Source organism: Engystomops pustulosus, chromosome 4 (assembly GCF_040894005.1).
Source record: "Engystomops pustulosus chromosome 4, aEngPut4.maternal, whole genome shotgun sequence".
Classification (NCBI taxonomy): Eukaryota; Metazoa; Chordata; class Amphibia; order Anura; family Leptodactylidae; genus Engystomops; species Engystomops pustulosus.
The window spans coordinates 164,876,581-164,896,644 of record NC_092414.1 but is presented as its reverse complement, the minus strand read 5'-3'; the positions used below and the strand labels follow the sequence as shown (position 1 = coordinate 164,896,644).

General features: G+C 42.3%; 1 protein-coding gene across 4 annotated transcripts; it reads left to right on the top strand.

The window, feature by feature from the left end:
- The first annotated feature begins 1,192 nt into the window (after nucleotides 1-1,192).
- On the top strand, nucleotides 1,193-19,245 carry TTLL13 (tubulin tyrosine ligase like 13). 4 transcript variants are annotated; one of them, XM_072148436.1, is made up of 16 exons: nucleotides 1,193-1,369; nucleotides 3,091-3,365; nucleotides 4,835-4,875; nucleotides 6,468-6,586; nucleotides 6,670-6,800; nucleotides 7,039-7,195; nucleotides 7,390-7,533; nucleotides 8,659-8,744; nucleotides 9,837-10,062; nucleotides 11,415-11,596; nucleotides 12,597-12,785; nucleotides 14,853-15,036; nucleotides 16,358-16,570; nucleotides 16,892-17,243; nucleotides 17,448-17,664; nucleotides 18,896-19,245. In XM_072148436.1, the coding sequence occupies exons 2-16, from the start codon at nucleotides 3,100-3,102 to the stop codon at nucleotides 18,906-18,908; spliced, it is 2,520 nt and encodes an 839-aa protein (XP_072004537.1). In that variant the 5' UTR covers nucleotides 1,193-1,369; nucleotides 3,091-3,099; the 3' UTR covers nucleotides 18,909-19,245. The 4 variants fall into 4 exon arrangements, with proteins under 4 accessions (XP_072004537.1, XP_072004540.1, XP_072004539.1 ...); XM_072148439.1 differs by having other exon boundaries at nucleotides 1,224-1,332; XM_072148438.1 differs by lacking the exon at nucleotides 1,193-1,369 and adding an exon at nucleotides 1,430-1,453.
- Nucleotides 19,246-20,064: the final 819 nt, after the last annotated feature.

Genomic DNA, 20,064 nt, shown 5'->3' with positions numbered 1-20,064 from the left:
GCGTGTCCCCGATATATAGTACAGTCCTGCATGTCCCCAGTATATAGCACAGTCCTGCCTGTCCCCGGTATATAGCACAGTCCTGCGTGTCCCCAGTATATAGCACGGTCCTGCGTGTCCCCAATATATAGCACAGTCCTGCGTGTCCCCAGTATATAGCACAGTCCTGCGTGTCCCCAGTATATAGCACAGTCCTGCGTGTCCCCAGTATATAGCACGGTCCTGCGTGTCCCCAGTATATAGCACAGTCCTGCATGTCCCCAGTATATAGTACAGTCCTGCGTGTCCCCGCTATATAGCACAGTCCTGCGTGTCCCCAGTATATAGCACAGTCCTGCGTGTCCCCGGTATATAGCACAGTCCTGTGTGTCCCCAGTATATAGCACAGTCCTGCGTGTCCCCAGTATATAGCACGGTCCTGCGTGTCCCCAGTATATAGCACGGTCCTGCGTGTCTCCAGTATATAGCACAGTCCTGTGTGTCCCCAGTATATAGCACAGTCCTGCGTATCTCCAGTATATAGCACAGTCCTGCGTATCTCCAGTATATAGCACAGTCCTGCGTGTCCCCAGTATATAGCACAGTCCTGCGTGTCCCCGGTATATAGCACAGTCCTGCGTGTCCCCGGTATATAGCACGGTCCTGCGTGTCCCCAGTATATAGCACGGTCCTGCGTGTCCCCGGTATATAGCACAGTCCTGCGTGTCCCCAGTATATAGCACAGTCCTGCGTGTCCCCAGTATATAGCACAGTCCTGCGTGTCCCCAGTATATAGCACGGTCCTGCGTGTCCCCAGTATATAGCACAGTCCTGCGTGTCTCCAGTATATAGCACGGTCCTGCGTGTCCCCGGTATATAGCACAGTCCTGCGTTTCCCCGGTATATAGCACAGTCCTGCGTGTCCCCAGTATATAGCACGGTCCTGCGTGTCCCCAGTATATAGCACAGTCCTGCGTGTCCCCGGTTTATAGTACAGTCCTGCGTGTCCCCAGTATATAGCACAGTCCTGCGTGTCCCCAGTATATAGCACGGTCCTGCGTGTCCCCAGTATATAGCACGGTCCTGCGTGTCCCCAGTATATAGCACAGTCCTGCGTGTCTCCAGTATATAGCACAGTCCTGCGAGTCCCCGGTATATAGCACGGTCCTGCGAGTCCCCGGTATATAGCACGGTCCTGCGAGTCCCCGGTATATAGCATGCAGTGGGATTAGCCATTACCGCCCTTTAGTGACCCGGCTTGCTGTCAGTCAGCCCGTCCTCCCCGCCCCCGGCCGCTATGCCTGGTTACCACAGTTACCATTTAGTTGTTGTCCCTGGGAGGCCCGGGAGGGTGTAAGTATCTATCTGCGTTATACATCAGGATGAGGAGGTAAGTCACCGCGGGACACTACGGTACGAACCGGTGGCGGGGGGAGAAAAACCTGGGGGAAGCGTCCATAGCAACCGCAGCCCCGTGTGTATAGGATGAAAGTTTTATGTGCGGTAACACCAGACCGGGTGTAGCTGCTGTATACATATATACATATCTATAGAGCCGGGTGCAGCTGCTATACTGAGAACACTGCTGTATACATATATATATAGAGCCGGGTGTAGCTGCTATACTGAGCACACTGCTGTATGTAGCTGCTATACTGAGCACACTGCTGTATACATATATACATATCTATAGAGCCGGGTGCAGCTGCTATACTGAGCACACTGCTGTATACATATATACATATATATATACAGCGGGGTGTAGCTGCTATACTGAGCTCACTGCTGTATACATATATACATATCTATAGAGCCGGGTGCAGCTGCTGTACTGAGCACACTGCTGTATACATATATATAGAGAGAGAGAGAGAGAGAGAGAGCCGGTGTAGCTGCTATACTGAGCTCACTTCTGTATGTAGCTGCTATACTGAGCACACTGCTGTATACATATATACATATCTATAGAGCCAGGTGCAGCTGCTATACTGTGCTCACTGCTGTATACATATATACATATCTATAGAGCCGGGTGCAGCTGCTATACTGTGCTCACTGCTGTATACATATATACATATCTATAGAGCCGGCTGTAGCTGCTATACTGAGCACACTGCTGTACACATACATACATATCTATAGAGCCGGGTGCAGCTGCTATACTGAGCACACTGCTGTATACATATATACATATCTATAGAGCCGGGTGTGGCTGCTATACTGAGCACACTGCTGTATACATATATACATATCTATAGAGCCGGGTGTAGCTGCTATACTGAGCACACTGCTAAATGTAGCTGCTATACTGAGCACACTGCTGAATGTAGCTGCTATACTGAGCACACTGCTGTATACTGCTGCGTATACTTTATAACCTATAAAGCTATGTACACACGTTATAATCGCATGAAATCTGCACCCTGGCATTTGAATGGGGGTTTTTTCACAGGCTTTTGATCCTGCCAAAGAAAAGCTGCAATAATAAGGAATATAGTACAAATATTTGGCAGTGTTGTATGGAAAAGTTGTCCCTCATGTCCTAATATTATTCCAACACGTAAACATTATGAGTATCGCCTCACATGACTATTTATATGTATATTTATATCAGTATATATTAGCATATAATACATATCAGGATCTGCATTGTCCCCTATGGTATTGTATGGGTGCTATCCACCTATCCACAATTTTCAGATTATTTTTTGTACACCATTGGTCCACAATCAGCTGCTCAGAAACTACATATAGTCTGTGACCCCCTACACAGAGTGGTACATCACAGTCCAAACTAGGTGACAAACTTGGTGTCAGATTACACATTGTAACATGGAAGAGAAAATGTTGGTCACATGATTTCAGTTTATAAGTAAAACTACAAAAAGTTTTCAGATCTGACATCAACAGCAGGGACAGACAGCACTGACTTATTAGGGGATCTGTTAGCTACAGCAGATACAGCAGCCTTGTGTAACCATCCTTAGAGAATGTATATGACCATAGCACTAATTCATTCTCTCTGATGCTTTTTCTCAGGATGTTACATGATTTTGATATTGACTTCAGACAGCTTTTTCTATAATATTGTTAATATCTTCTTTCTTGCAGCCTGGCAGAATGAAAGTTGAAATCCAGGCATGCAGCGAATCAGAGGATGACTCTGGGGAAGATGAAGAAGATGAGGAAGAGTCTGAAGAAGAGAATGTGATTATAACCTCCCCAGGAGACAAGGAGACCACCACTGAGAATGTAGACCCTGAGCCAAATCTATTACAGGAAAGCCAAAGTCAGGACAGATGGGACCATGGACTGGAAAAGCCAAAGACAGACATCGATGCGGACACACCAGATCAATCTAAAAAGAAAAAGAAGAAAAAACGCAGGTGCTTACATCATGTCAGTGCCGCCACTATGGAAATGTGACATAGTAGAGTATTAATGGGATATTGTTTGGTAATAATTAGCCATCTCTTGGACAACGGGTTAATGAGCCGTCACGATGTCCCAAGCATTTGTTGGTTTTGGTCTGGCTTCATCAATATTGTGCTCACAGATTATGAACAGTAAATGATATCTGACATTTCACACTACTGTTCCTATCCTCCGTTAAAAAAAGTAAAGAATGGAGGTATAACGTATCACTTAAAAATCCCATTGACATCAATGTAAATGTTACGTCATTCGTTATGTTACGTTTAGGCTGCAGTACTTTCCTCCATTTGAAAAAAACGCATGGATAACGGATTTGTGACAAACTGACCATAACAGATGACATAACTTGTCAATGGGAGTTTTAACTGATATGTTAAACCTCCAGGAAACATCCATTCTTAATTTTTTTAACAGAGGGAAGAAATAATTGTGTGAATTTAGCCTAAGATGTATTTATGTGCAGATATTTAAAATCATCATATAAGATGAAATCAGTAGGGCGTTCAGATGCTGAAAACCAATAGAGACTCATTGAAGCTGAAAAGTATTACAATGCTGTCTTATTTATTAGAAGTGTTATTATTAAAGGGGTTGTCCAACAAGTCACAACAAGTTGCATTGGGTGTCTCAATGATGGGACTCCCATGGATCACAAGATCGGGGGTCTGTTGTACCTCATTTGTACCCAAAATGAAAATAGCAGACCACTCTATTCATTGCTATGGCGCTGACATAGATAGTGCTCCATGGGGCTTATTTACTAAGGTCCCGCGGCCACACTTTCGTTGAGTATTCTGCCATTTTCGGGATTTGCGCCGCTGAGACAGGCATTTAACTGGGGATTGTGTCTTGAGATGGTGAACTCCGGCGGACCTGAGCGCGGAAGCGACACATGTAGGACATTGGGCGCACGATCTTAGTGAATCACGGCACATTGCATTAACATTGAAACATTGCACTTTGGGTGAACTCCTCGGACAGGTAAGTAAATGTGCCCCATTAGATCAATACATGTGCGTCTGACCGCTCCATTCTTTTGGGGTGCAATGGCGTTAAGACAGACCCCTGATCTTGTGATCTGTTTGGGTCCCTTCATTGAGACTCCCACCTATCAGCAAGTTTGCCCGCATCCAGTGATAGTGGCTTATTCGTTCGTGACTGGGCAACTTCTATGGCAGAGGTGCTTGGTTTTACAGCTCATCCTTAGTCATTCGAAATTGTCCTCTTCATTGATTATCGTCTGTTTTATTTTATCATCTCCACTGCCGTAACCCATATGGGGTATGCATCTATGGTGAATGTCAGTATTCAAATGTCATTGTTTCTATCACAGAAATCATTCATAGAAAAAAATATATACTGTACAATATCTGCATTCAGATATTATTATAATGATGTTAAATATATTTTTGCATTTTAGGGTAATTGGTATCAATTTAACAAGCTGCAAGTATGAGAGTGGTAAGTACTGCTGTATACATACAATAATGGGTTGAGATTTTAGCTTACTTGCCCAGATGTTGTTCTATGAGGAAACAAGTGATATGTGTATATCAGGCCTGTCTAAAGAAGATTTGTCACCTATGGACAAATTCACGAAATACAGTAATACAGGGATCTTGCAGAGGTTTATATTGTTGCTACCAAAACAACCATATTCGGACCAATTGAAATGATTACGGTAATTTGTAAGTGGAAATTCTGTAACAAAATCCTCAGCATATAAATTTAGCCTAAATGTGCTTCCTATATGTAAGAAGAATTAGTAATAGAAATAACCACTGCGTCATTTAACTAATAGATGTTACCAGGTATCATATACCCACACCACTGCCCCGACATGCATCTTGGCTCACAGGTCTTTGTTGTTCGGCCAACAGCTTCCTCGTGTTTATGACCAGCTAAACAAAGAATACAACAGGCTCACTGTTTTTTATTTATAGGTAGCACTCTGCCCTCCCTCCCCTGCTCTTCTCACCTGTAGTTGGTGACTGTATACATGGAAGACACAAGTCACTGGTGTGTTGGCCAGATTGGAAAGCCCCCCCCCCCCCTCCTGAATACACTGGTCTCTATGAATATGTCGGATAACTATGAGTCTGATGTATTTTTAATTAGGTTCTTTAACCTGCGTGCATTGTGGACATTGTGGAGTTAGGGTTTGTTTGCATACATCAGACATTTTGTGGAGCGTGACATGCACTCATCCTGGACCAATAGGCACTGTATAACTGGATCCGGCTTCTTCAATGGTGCAGTAAAACAGCTAATAAAATACAATACTTTATTGTATTTATTGGGGGGAATTCTTTTGTTCATAATTTCCTGCAATTGTTACACACAGAGATAGGCTTAACATTACAGTTACATACATACACTATAAGAGACACATCATTCTTGCTTGTTGCTTGTTCCCTAATTGCTAGTTGCATACAGAAATATCTACAGAGCATTGTGATACTGTACAATACAGGTCAACGTAACTACATTACATGACAGACTGAGAATTACAATTACAATACAAAAATATACTAGTGACAATACCAGTGTACATGTATGATATCAAGGATCCCATAACAAATTATGGTATCCAATTCAGCATCTTGTCCACACATGGAGAGAAGCTGATATTTCAATGGTTATATGTGAACAAGTGCTTAATCTTTACATAGGACATGGTACATTTCCATACTTAGATGACAAATCCCCCTTTAAGATTCACCATAGCAGTTTATGCATTTTATCAAATCTGTCTGTAACTATAGGATTTATGATATAAGACAATGGAAATTCATCATGCATTGTACTCCAGTTTCCTGGCATACAATTCAAAAGAATTTGCATAATTGGGTTCCAAAATGTTCCAGTCTTAACAAATCTCAAGTAAAGATAGTTCTATACCAAGAACATCTTGTACCTAAACCTTCATATGTATTTTCCCATATAACAGCCGAGGGTCTCTAGTGAATCTCTTACTATAATCTTTGCAATATATAAGTGACATAAGGTGAAGTAGAGATATATCTAATTCCCAGCACTTGCTTGGCTTTCAGTGCGGCGTGCGGCACGTGTTTGTGGGCTGAAGGAAGTTGGGGATGAAGAGGAGTGGACGGTTTACTGGACAGACTGCTCCGTCTCACTGGAGCGTGTAATGGAAATGAAGAGATTCCAGGCAGGTTTACACACAAAACAATCGGTTCCCAGGATGACATATTCAGCTTGTTTATTAAACATATTTATTATGTTTCTTTATAGAAAATCAACCACTTCCCAGGAATGAGTGAGATATGTAGAAAAGACTTGCTGGCAAGAAATATGAATCGACTGCTAAAACTTTTTCCCAAAGACTACAACATCTTCCCACGAACATGGTGCCTGCCTGCTGAGTGAGTACCACATGACAACTATTGCAAGGAGTTGTTCACATTAGGATCCCAAAATTGTAGTAAAGTTCAGCTATGTATGATTGGGTGGGGATGTGACCTGCAGGACTCCCACAACACAACACTCAAAATACATTTGTGTGAAATGTACCTGCAGTCCTATGTAAAAACACAAAAAAGTCACATTTCTTACATATTTATTTTTCATTCGGTTTTGTACATGTTTCTACTTTTGGTGCAGTTATGGGGATTTACAGGCCTACTGTCGCACAAAGAAGAACAAGACTTACATCTGCAAGCCTGATAGCGGCTGTCAAGGCAGAGGCATTTTTCTATCCAAAAATATGAAAGACATCAAACATGGCGATCACATGATCTGTCAACAGTATATTTCCAAGGTAAGAATTACTTTATCATTAGCCGTTACAACTTGTCCAAATAGACAGAATAAGGTTGTACGTACGAAGATTTTATCACTATCTATAAGTTATGTGAATGAATTGTCATTTGTAATGAATCTATCATCATCCTGTCATAGCTATGATCCTACAAGTGTTATCTCCATGTCATCATTTCCAATATGTTCCCACAGCCATTCCTGGTGGACGGCTATAAATTTGATCTGCGCATATACGTCCTTGTGACATCTTGTGAACCCTTGCGCATTTTTATCTACAAGGAAGGCCTTGCACGTTTTGCAACCATGGGTTACACAGAACCCAGTCACAGCAATCTGGTAGGTAGTTTTTTTTCTGTTATTTAATAGTGTTTATTTATATGATCCACTAAATGGCATACCCATCTCTTTGAAAATCCTGGTAGTGGATTTGGATTCCCAAAACTATCATCATATCCTTATCCTGCTTGGATTTAGGGTCAGATCCATTTACCCTTATTATAGAACTTTTATGGTTGTGGCGGTTTTAAACAATTGTGCATTCAATAGTTGAGGGTCAGTATAGTAGACTTCAACTCCACTGTACACATACAATGACGCTATGTCCGCTGCTAACAGTTTACCAGTCCAATGCATATCCCAGTCACTCCAAAACTGAGGAGAGAGATAGCCAGGGTTAGCCAGCCATTAAAGTCAATCTCCGTCAGCTCCACAGAGATGAACGGGGCAGTCCGACCATGTGCGACTGGCTGCTCCGTTCATGTCCGGGTGCGACAAGGGGTTCGACTGGGGTACATCAGACACCATTTCTCATGATCAGTAAGGGTCTCAGTGATGAGACCTAATGTGGCTTGAGTGTGTCAGCAGTTCCTGCACGATGAAGGCATTGAAGCTACGGACTGGCCCAATCATTCACTAGACCTGTATCCTATTGAGCACAGCTGGGACATCATGTCACCAAAGTCATGTTGCACCACAGACTGTCCAGGAGTTGGCAGATGCTTTAGTCCAGGTCTCGAAGGAGATCCCTGAGGAGACCATCCATAACCTCATCAGGAGCACGCCTAGGGAGGTCATACAGGCATGTGGAGGCCACACACAATACTGAGCCTTGTTTTGACTTGTTTTACGGACATTACATCAAAGTTGGATCAGCCTGTAGTGTATTTTCCCACCTTAATTTTGTGGGTGACTCCAAATCCCTTTATTTTTTGAGCAGTGTTCATGTCTGATAAATGCACATCTCACATCTGAGAACAGGAGACAGCCATACTTTCTCTGCGATTTTCTGTGAGACAGGGTTCAAAGACTTCCACTCTTAGGATGGGAACATCATCTAGTGGAATGGAATGTAACTTCAATGTTCTGGATTTGTAATGTTTGTAATGATTTGTAATGGATTGTATTCAAATTATCCCTTTTCCTGATGACTGAAAAGTATATAACAAAAATGTATTATGACAGGATGATGTCTGTATGCACCTGACCAATTATGCCATCAACAAACATAGTGAAAACTTTATAAGGGATGACATGACAGGGAGTAAGAGGTGAGTTCTGTGTGGTGCCAATTAATGTCATTGAGATTCAATTATTATAATGTTAGATTAAAGGGTTTATCATGCATAAATGTACACTGATTTCTGACATAAATACATTAAAAAATACACTCTATTTTCTAGTATTGAATGCAGCATTTGCTGCACATTGGCTTTCATTTTGGAAAATTCCCTTACAAACTTATATTAAAGGGGCTTATTTTCATTAATATTAATTCTATCTGTAGTTTTTTTATCTGTAAATTTTCAGCTGCTGGATTCAGACGTAGCTGCTGTGACTACCTGCAGTCCACTTCCCGGGAGAGATTTATCAGAGTCTGAGAACAGACCTGTTCTAGTTGCTCTTAGCAACCAATCAGAGCTCAGCTTTCATTTCCCCACAGATGTTTAAAAAATTTAAACACGTCTGACAAATCTCCCCCAGAGATTTCAAAGTTAAAAGCACGTACGTTGTGGAGACCCATATACGACCGCAAGCTTGTGGAGTATATCAGTCCCAATCAATGGCGAACACAATACGGTGAACACAATGGGGCACATTTACTTACCCGGTCCTGCGCGTTCCCCTATCCAGAGTGTCCAACGAGAATGCACTGTGCTGCGATTCACTTACATCGTGGGCCCGATATCCTACATGTTTCACTCCCCGCTCAGGTCCGTTGGAGTGCACCTTCCTCTTCCCGGTGCATGTAAGTGCATGGCTTGCGACACAATTTTGAATTTAAATCCTGCGGTTTGTCCGGGCCGTCCCCGGTTTGTGTCGCATGAAAGCCGGTACGATTGCGCAAAAATCGATCGTGATCCACACAATGCCCTTCTATATAAGCCCTAATGAGTGCTCACAGTACAGCGCCATGGTCCCAAAAAAGATAGAGCAGTGCTCACCCCTTCGCGTCTCCAATGCACCTGCCGTTTGCTCACCCTCCCAGCTGTAACATAGGTGTGTATGTAGCCTAAGAAAGGAGTATAAGTGAATAATGATTTGTACCTTTAGTTTTGTGTCTATTTTTTGTATGTTTGTAAGTTTTGTATGTTTATTTTTTAATTTGGTCCAATCTGATATTTTTTTCCTTTTAATTATAGAAAACTGTCAACTCTGTGGACTTGGCTGGAGAAAAACCAATACAACACAGCAAAGCTCTGGGTGGATATTGAAGATGTGATCATCAAGACTCTGATATCTGCACACCCCATCCTCAAGCACAACTATCGCACTTGCTTCCCCAATCATATTGCAGGCAGTGCTTGTTTTGAGATTCTAGGATTTGACATCTTAGTGGACAGAAAATTAAAACCTTGGCTTCTGGAGGTAAAATCTCTTTATCTCTCTTGAACCAAAATAATTGTTCAATTGCTGATAAGTTTCTGATGGTGGTCAGTCCACAGGGACAACAACAATCACATGAGCAGGTATATGATGTGGTGAAGTTTTACACTTTTACACTTTCCATTTAGAAGAGCATAACGGAAAGAAGGGGAATGAAACGTTTTCCGATCACCTTCCCTTCCTCATAGAATTCAATGAACCCAATGGACTCAATGAGAATTGTGCAATTAGGCGGACGGCACAAGTAGCGTTTTGAACCCATATTTGGGCCGTTTTTAAGCAGTCTGTTAAAAAACACATGTGTTTTTGAAAATGCATCCGTTTTTGACAGTTTTTCCAATTATCTTAATGAGGATAATTCGAAAACGGTCAAAAAACGGATGCATTTTCAAAAAACTGATGCGTTTTCAAAAACGCATGCAGTTTTTAACGGACTGCTTAAAAACGGCCCAAAGACGGGTTCAAAACGCTGCGTGTGCTGCCAGCCTTAGCCTTATAATGGACTGACACTGGACTATTCTTTTTAGATTTTCTTTGCAGCACTTACCTTATTTCAGCCACCCAATCAGAGATAACAGTCTTGTAGCTCTTACAATACATAACCTGGATATACCGTTTGAGCATTCTGTTAATGAGTTGAAGTGCTTCAGGTGGCTTTACCAGAGCCCCTCTGGGCTCCGCCTACAGCAGATTATGTACACCCAAAGCCGCATTTCAATTGTATTTACCTCCTTTTCTTAACTGTACTTTATGCATCGTCACTCTCTCACAAGATCTTGCACCAGTGCAGTAAGTTACCCTCAGACTGCGAGCTGTACTGCGCAGGTACATGAAGGAGGGTTCAGAAAAGAAGGTGGACATAGCTGTGTGGCATGGTGCATGTGAGATTCTAAGTGCCGAAAGACTTTTATTTGGGGCTGAAATGTGCTTTAAAGCACATGCAAGCAAATTAAATACCTTCATTGGCTCCACTACTGGCAATATATTGTCTCACAGTTTTTTACTCCCCTTTCCAGTAGTGATCATGCCTGGAAACTTTACAAGGACTTCAATTAGTCATCATCAGTCTATTGCTGTCTATTGGCATGAGGCTGCTGTAAAGCTTATCACTAAATTCTGTTACTAGAGCTCAGACAAGATGGCAGCCCCATAGAAAATAGAAGAAAATCTACAATCACAAAATAGAATGGGATTACACAAAAAATATAGCGAAAAAATTATAGATTTAAGAGAAAACTGAAGATACATTCCCTTTAAGCAAGAATAAATTATACTGAAGAGTCATTTTATCTTTCTAAAACCCAACTGCTATATATTATTTGTTGTCTAAATAGGTGAATCATTCCCCAAGCTTTACCACAGACTCCCGCTTGGACAAAGAAGTAAAAGATGCTCTGCTTCAAGATACGCTTAATTTGATCAATCTCCAGGCTTGTGACAAAAGAAAAGTACTTGAAGAAGATAAACGCAGAGTTAAGGAACGTTTACTTCAGCGAAATCAGCCCAAGGAAAATAGGTAACAATTACTCAATATTCTTTTCCCCTCCCAAAAAACATATCTTAGATCTGATATGTCTATTACTATAAAATAGTGATGGGGAGTCTGGCTCGGCTATTCTTAGTGTGGTGGATCATTAGGCTCAGCTCACTAAAAGAGGCATCTCTTCTAGCTCCTGAGCACTTCCTTTTAAAAGTCTAATAGGGAGCCTCAGTCCAGTTTCCACACCACTTTTAATCCAATTTTAATGGGTTAGAGAGGAGAGAACAGAAGGAAACGTGAGACCAGGAGTGAGCAGAGAATGTCATGAGGGATGGTATTGGGGTACAGAAGAGAAACATATTTCTAGCAGGGAGTCAGAATGTTAAAAGAGGTAGAAATTAGAATGAGAGCAAGGAGAAAACTGAAGTTCTTAGTGGAGGAAGTGCCACAATGAGAAAACCAATACTATAAGATGGGAGGCGGAAAGTGTGGAGGGACTTGCCAGGCATATTGTCCCAGCAAAATGCACAGGACAGGACCAGAAGCAAGGCTTGTGAACAGATAGCAGGAATGGCACAGAGGCACAGAAAATGTTTTAAATTTGCGGCGGTGGAGGGTTCCATAAAGTCAGTATCCTCTTTTAAATTCATCAGGAGTGCAGTGGCAATGAAATGAGATATGTCATTGAGCATTTATACTTAGTGACAGGTTCTTTTTCTTGGGAAACCAATATGAAAGGCATCATCTGCTGCTTAATCTTCTTAAAGAAAATGAATAGTGTTTTTTAACTGTAACGAAAAAGCCTGTAAAATGCTCTCGTTGGTAGAATATGTTGTCATGTTATGTGTTCTATAAATGTTACATTTGTATTTCACTTCGTTGTTATGGATGTACTAGACGGCAGGTACAGTACGTGAAGTAAACATTATATGTAGTTGTTTGCTGACCCCTGTCCACTCACTTAGCCACTGACATTGTTGTGTGCCTCCATGTTTGCTCGTCTGATATTATATTTACTCATAATTTATGAACGCAGGCGTGAGCAACTGGAAAGCACCCAGGCGGCTTGGCTGGAACAAGTTGAGAAATATGAGGACAGCCACCTGGGAGGTTATCACCGTATTTATCCACAAACCACAGCAGACACGTACGACAAGTTCTTCAAACACAGCGGATCTTTGTTCCAGGAGACTGCTGCTTCAAGGGCCAGAGAGGAGTGTGCAAGGTAATGAGGGCGACTTTTATACTTGATCCTCAAGTCAGTAACCACTTAATGAAATGGGTTAGCTAGATTTAAAGAATATGGACTACCCAGCCCACTTTTGTCATAAATATATACGAAAATCTTAAGTAAAGGGGGATGAAGAAGTATCAGTCACATTTTTGGTGCCAGTACCCAAGTCCCTGATAGGAATCTGTCTTTTTTTGTATATATATATATCTGTAACAATATTGGTTCTGGTATATAATGACTCAATATACAGGTTTTATGAGCTTTGTCAGCTCCCCATATAATGCTCTATTTACTAGCTATTGTGGACTGTGATATCTGATAGGTCAAGTCCTTATACATAATGTTATTATCAGGGGTGCCTCTGCGATCCCCGTCTGGGATCGCAGGTGCACCAGTGCCCCTCTCCGTGGTGCCGGCAGAACTCACTTACCTCTCCGCGTTCCTGCTCCCGTCATGGCTTCTCGATGTGCGTGTCCCTGCACTTTAGGGCGCGCTCGCGTCGGCACTCACAGATTTAAAGGGCCAACGCCAATCAACGTTGGCCACTTTGCGGGATTCCATTTAAGCCAGCTTCTCCCAGCAGCCCCTGTTCCCTGTTCCTCGTGCTTGTGTTCTGATTTCCTGTTGTGACCCCAGACCTTTTCTTAACTTTGTTCCTCCGCTGCCAGCTCTAACCTCTTGCTCCAACCCTATCCCCGCATCATTGCCACCTGCCTTGACCATCTGCCTGTCCCCGACTACGAGATTGCCTGCTGATTCTGTACCTCGACCTTGGCTGCCACTTCAGACAAGTCGCGTCTGGGGAGCTACCTGGTGGTACCACGCCACAGCAAGACCAACCTGCTTTGCGGCAGGCGCTGGTGAAGACCAGGTACCACTTAGATTCCGGTCCCAGGTGTCGGCTTGTATCATCGTCAATGGTGGTCCAGGGGGTTCATTAACCCCGAGCCTTGACAAGTATATAGATAATAGGAAACCTGTTGTAGAGCAGTAGAGGGCTCATCAGTTGCAGAGCCGCCTGATATGTGATAGAGGCATTTTATGGGTCCCCTAAGGCTCTAGGACAGCGGTGGCGAACCTATGGCACGGGTGCTAGAGGTGGCACTCTGAGCGCTCTCAGTGGGCACTCAGGCTGTTGCCCCAGCACAGAATTCACCAGACAGGACTGCAGGCCCAGGTAGCCCAAAACGTGAAGCATCTTGGTCTACCTGAGACTGCAGGAAGAGAAGGTGAGGACATGGTCAGATTATCATTGGAGCCATTGAAGCTCCTGCTCTTGGCCCTCAACGATATTGGCAACGATACTGGAACAAGAAGATTTTAATAATTTAATGCTAGAATTGCTGTGTTGGCACTTTGCAATAAATAAGTGGGTCTGGTTTGCATTTTGGGCACTCGGTCTCTAAAAGGTTCGCCATCACTGCTCTAGGACCTTGGTGCGGCCACACCCTCTGCTAAGCAATGCGGGCAAGAATAGGACATGCTCTATAATTTGTGGCATGGCCGTTTGGCTCAGTCCTCTATGGGGACCAGAGCCAGCGTTAGGGGGCAGCAGACTGGGTGTTTGCCCAGGGCCCCCTGTCCTAAAGGGGCCCCCTGCACATGGACTTTTGTGGGCAGAGGATGTATTGCTCTTTTAATACCCGTTAGCTGAATGCCCGGGTGAAGATAGTTAGTATCTATCTCCTGTCTATAGAACTATCATCTATCTGTCTAGTTATCTATCTCCTGTAATATACCAATTTCCTATCTATTTTTTTGTATCTACCTATCTATCTCCTATAAAATTCTCCTCCAGTCCAATATTGCACATTGCCTTACCATACTACTGTTTTAACTACAAAGTGTTATAATTGGAGCAATCTTCATAAAATATTTTTATTATGGGGCCCCACTTTAAGTTTTGCCTAGAGCCCCACTTTGTCTAAAACCGGCCCTGATAGGGGGCCGTCGGCTATCAGCAATTTGTGTGGCTAGCTCACAGCCCCATATACAGTGATGTGCATAAGCCCTTATGCTGTATGCAGTGATAATACAGTGATACAATTGTCCTCACAGGCAGCAGTTAGAAGAACTCCGGCTTAAACAGGAACAAAAGGAAATACCTACAGCAAAGAAGAAAAAAGAACAGAAAGATGCCTTGCAAGGAGAGTCAGCGGGTGAAAAATCAGTGAAATATAAGGTGATAAGAAGACCATCTACTCGTGCTCTGTCTAGTGGCAGTAGAACTACTGACAGAAAGGTAACAAGCAATTCTAATATAAGATGTGAGGAAGCAAACATGCTAATAAACTGAATTCAAAGGAACACTAAACCTGGAGGTCTGTCTTATCTGAATCTCTTATGCCTTCTCCTGCCATAACTACTCATTTGTATAAAGATGTACGATTCATCTTAGCAACTCTTGTTTAAAGCATTACCTTGTAAGCTATAAGACACTGACTGTCACAGAATGGACACAGAATGGACTGGTGCAGTTGCATTACAAGCAGTCCCCTACTTAAGAACACCCGACTTACAGATGACCCCTAGTTACAAATGGACCTCTGGATGTTGGTCATTTACTGTACTTTACCCTGGGCTACAATAAACAATTATCACAGGTGTCTGTAATAAAGCTTTATTGTTAATCCTGGTTCTTATGACAACCCAACATTTTTAAAATCCAATTGTCACAGAGACCAAAAAAATTCTGGCAGGGGTTACAATTATAAAATATACAGTTCCGACTTACATACAAATTCAACTTAAGAACAAACCTACAAAACCTATCTTGTACATAACCTGGGGACTGCCTGTACTCAGTCTTATTCTACAAAGATTTATCATGCTGGAAGATAAATCTGATTTAGGCCTCATGCACACGACTGTATGTAATTGGGCAGGTCCTATTCCTGTCCTTTTCACAGCGCGGTAGCTCAGCTTCCTATGGAGAGGGGAGGGGTGAGCACTGCTAACCCGCCCCTTTTCCCCCAGGGTGAAAATGGGCCTCAAACACAGTCGGGTTTTCAGCCGATTGTTGTCTGCATGAAGCATTAGAGTAATACATACTTTATACCTACTATTAGTTGGCCAAGTTTACTCCTGCAATCTATGCCAAAATGATCTCCCTCAGTATACACAGCACATTTGGGGAATTTACTAAAGACACTGTGTGATGTAATGGCATTGGGTGTGTTAAGATGCAGGATGTCTTGAAGGCACCACACCGTATGAAAAGAAAAGGGGGTTTTACAGAGAGGTGGTCTGTGAGCAAGGACAGCGCCTGAATGCACAAAGATGCCAATAATCAGACCTCTTCAAAGCTTGTTTTCTAAAAAAAAATGGTTCAGAGGATTTTCAGAATACAAAGGTGTCTAGAAAATGTTTGGAGGTTCTAAAACATGGTACCGATAGCTTCATATCGCTGGGGCTGAGGGTACATGTCTAAGATGTTTAAACATTTGTGACACTTCCCTAACATTGTCCAGCCTCTAGCTTTGCTGTAGATGTTGGCCATTTATCTGAGGCTGGTTACATCTTCCTAGCTTCCAGGTCTTTTCACCATAACTTTCTTTATCTAGACAGAAGCAGTGAAAGTAGACTCAATGAAACCAGTAGAAATTGATGAAAAAGAGGAACTGGAACGACTACAAGGTCTTCAGCAACGAGAGAAGCTAATTCGAGCCCTGGGCGTAGTGGATCAGGTTTACAGACTGTTCAGCATTCAGGAGCCCAGAACCCCTGACCTCAAGGCACCCGACTACGGTCTTCTAGATGCTCAAACTAGAAATCAGGTCTGAAATAAATATCTATGATGTATGATTGCTCTGGACTCCTTCTAGCCTTGTTATGTGTCTCAATCTACATATAGAGGACACAATCTGTAGCTTATATTGGCAAGTCATGGACATTTTTATTTACTCTGCCAATATGATGAAAGAAAGGTTATAGTCAACCTTTTCATTCTTCTACATTTAATATTAAATCTGGTTCAAAAATGATAATACTTTTTCAGAAACTATTTTGTTTATGCAAATGTAAAAAAAATCATGACTTTATAGGCATTTGGCATTATATTGGATAGTATTTTTATTCTTTTTTTGATGTTTTTTCAGCCTCGCTTTCCTCAAGCACTAGTGATGTGCCAGGACACAGATGGAAGCATGGCCCAGGTCCCAGTGTCTTACCTAGGAAGCACAGCCATAGACACAGTATTACAGGCAGGGACTGCAGTCAGTCCCTTTCAACTTGGCTATTCTGGTTTTTCCACCCTTCTCGGGGCTTTTGGAGCCCCACCACCCACACATTATGCAGCCAGAAGATATGCCCATCCAAAAACTTTGACATGGAATGGGGCCCAGAGTATACGAGCTATGACTACTATCAGTGACCAGAGTTCTCTTAACAAACATATGAAAAGTGGAACCCACATAAGACTGTACAGTGCCAAAGTCAAGATGGAGCAAAGTAAGTGTGTGTAATGCTTAAGGTGTAATACACAAGGTTACTTCAAGTAACAATCAGACTGTTTTATGCTGTCCAGTTTAATCTTTGCCGTTGCATGATGGTCAAAAATTCATGACGACCTTGTCAATGCTGGTTATAAGCTGCATGGTACATGTTTCCACTCATATTTGCTTTGAGTTAATGAGATTTGTTTTGCCCCTACAGAAAGTCCATCAAATAAAAAGCCAAATCGATTTAATGGAGTTTATGCTGGGTCCCTGAATAATTTGCCCCCTAATGGTAAAGGCTCCTCTGCAGCTTTCCCAGGTTGCTCCCTACCTGCTGTCGGGGGATCCTCTTCTGCTGATGGACTTTTAGCCATTTCATCGTGCTCAGCTACTCTTGCTCAGCGACCAGATCATACAAGACAGTATATAAATTGGTAATATATCATAATTTACTAAAACTATACAATAAACAATATAAACCAGACAGTCATAAAATATAGCAGATTTATTACGGTGACTGATGCTGTATGGTTAATCAAGCACATTTTAATATTGGTCTAACACCTCTCAGAGGTGTTGCCTGGGGTTTAGAAAATATGGCTGCTTTCCAAAACAGCACCACGCCTGACTATAGTTTTATGGTGCAGCTGTTTTTTGGAAGAAAATGGCCAGGTTTTAAAAACTTTTTAAATGGCTTCATTTCCAAGAAGCTCTTTTGAATGGTTTGGCACTTTTGCTGTTTTTTTGAGGACTGGCCCTGGGTGCTATATAAACTGCTGTAAGAACTTATTCTTAGCTTTCTCTGGTGCTCTGGTCCAGCACGGTTCCTACCATCATAGCCAGCCTCTTTTGGTATACAGAGGCTCAGTGGTGACATCCCTCTTGCTGCAGCTTATAGGCTGCTGGTGATGGGAGGTGCCACATTTCACTGCAGCCTCGTAGAAAGGCAAGTATAAGTTATTTGTTGTTTGTATGACACTCTGAGCCAGTTCTCAAAAATCATCTATTTTTGAGAACCCCTCTTAGCCTGGGTTCAAATCCAGTTTTATGTATAAGCTCAGCGTTTACGTCGGGAAAGCCACTGATATGTACACTGAGCGTATACACTGGCATAAAGTGGCAGACTGCAGCATAGTTTTTGCCTCCATCTGACCACTATACATCGGATCCACCAAAAAAGGCAGAACGGAAAGACATAGCAAGCTACGTTTTTCCACTCTGCTGCCTCCTGCTGAATGACGTATGCGCTCAGCGGAGACAACAGAAGGATATGGGGAGTGAATACAACATATTTCATCCTCCACCAGCCTCGCCAAGCAGATACTCCACTCGGCAGAAAAGGGGACCTGGTGATGTCACTATCCTTAAAAGGACAGTGACATCACTGGGGAAACACCCTGCATATTGTCAGCAGCAAATCACTTTCTGCAGCTGATGTACTCTCCTCCCCTCGCATTCTGGAGGGGGTCCCGGTGACGTATCCCACTTTATAGGCATATAGTAGGATACGTCTTTGCCATATGTTGTAAGGACAGTTCCCCCTGACAATTTATGGCAAATAATGTGATGTGAACCCAGCTTAGTTCCTTTTATGGGAGTAGAGTATACTATAGGAATATAATGCAGTGGTCAAATACTAATGTCACATTTGTTTTCTTCTTTTAGGAAATGGACTTAATAATGTGCCAAAGACCATCCACAATCCTGACCTCAGACTTCCTCATTTTATTTCTCAAATTTCTTGATCTTCACAACAAAATTCCACTGTAATCCCATCATAGCTGCACATTGTTTTCTGCACGTTGTTTCTCCACAGTAAATAGTCTAGAGATTGTTCCCAGTGCACAGTCACATTGCAGTCACCAAGGTCATGCTGTAAAACATCACTTTGTCTAGTACTGGAGGAAGGACTGAAACGTAATGGCCAATGTTCAAATACTGTGAATCTTTAATGGACCCCAATATTGTAAATGAAGAGTATTAAATAAATCAAAGCTGATCTACAGCAGATACAATGGGATTGTAATGTAATGCTTGATGTGACCTTACAAGTTTGTTTGTGTATAACTTTATTTAAATAGCAAGAAATTTCTTTTTCAACCATCACAAATATATTACACATGGAACCTGAAAGAATAGTGGAATGGATCACGTTGCCAACTGGAGCCATGACACATTTGTGTGCATTAGGCCTAAGAGCAGATGCATAAATCTATACTGACGCTGAGCAATATATCCAGCATACAGACCAAAAGAAGTGGTACTGTCCAGTGCCCATGTATACTAAATAAAGTAACACATCATCAGAATTATGCCAGTAAAGGTAACATTGATTTTACACTACCCTCCTTCCCCCTGCAGCCACCGATTACACTTCCCAATTCTGATACAGTGGGGCGGATTTTTATGCCTTGTACTCCAGTTTTCGGGCATACAAGGTATGAAAAAAGGTGCAATTCCTGGTGCACGGTCAAGAATTACAACTTTTTCAAGGTGTTCCACCACTCACTTTCCAAAAAGTGTCTGCTTTTATGGCACTAATCATTATGTTAACTTACATGTCATAAGTTAAAGTTTGTCCACATTCAGCAAATAATTGATATGGTTTGTGTAAGGAGAAGTTATACAATTTTCCAATTTACCTCCTGTATCAATTCCTCTCAGTTTTCAAGAACTCTGCTTGCTGTCATTCTATAGAAAGCTACACTGTTTAATTCCACTGGATAGAAACCTGCCCATGGTCATGAGCTGTTATTATCGCACGGCTACAATTACTCTCTCTGATACTAACAGCTCGTGCACCTGCCTGTCCATCACATGACCATGGACAGGTT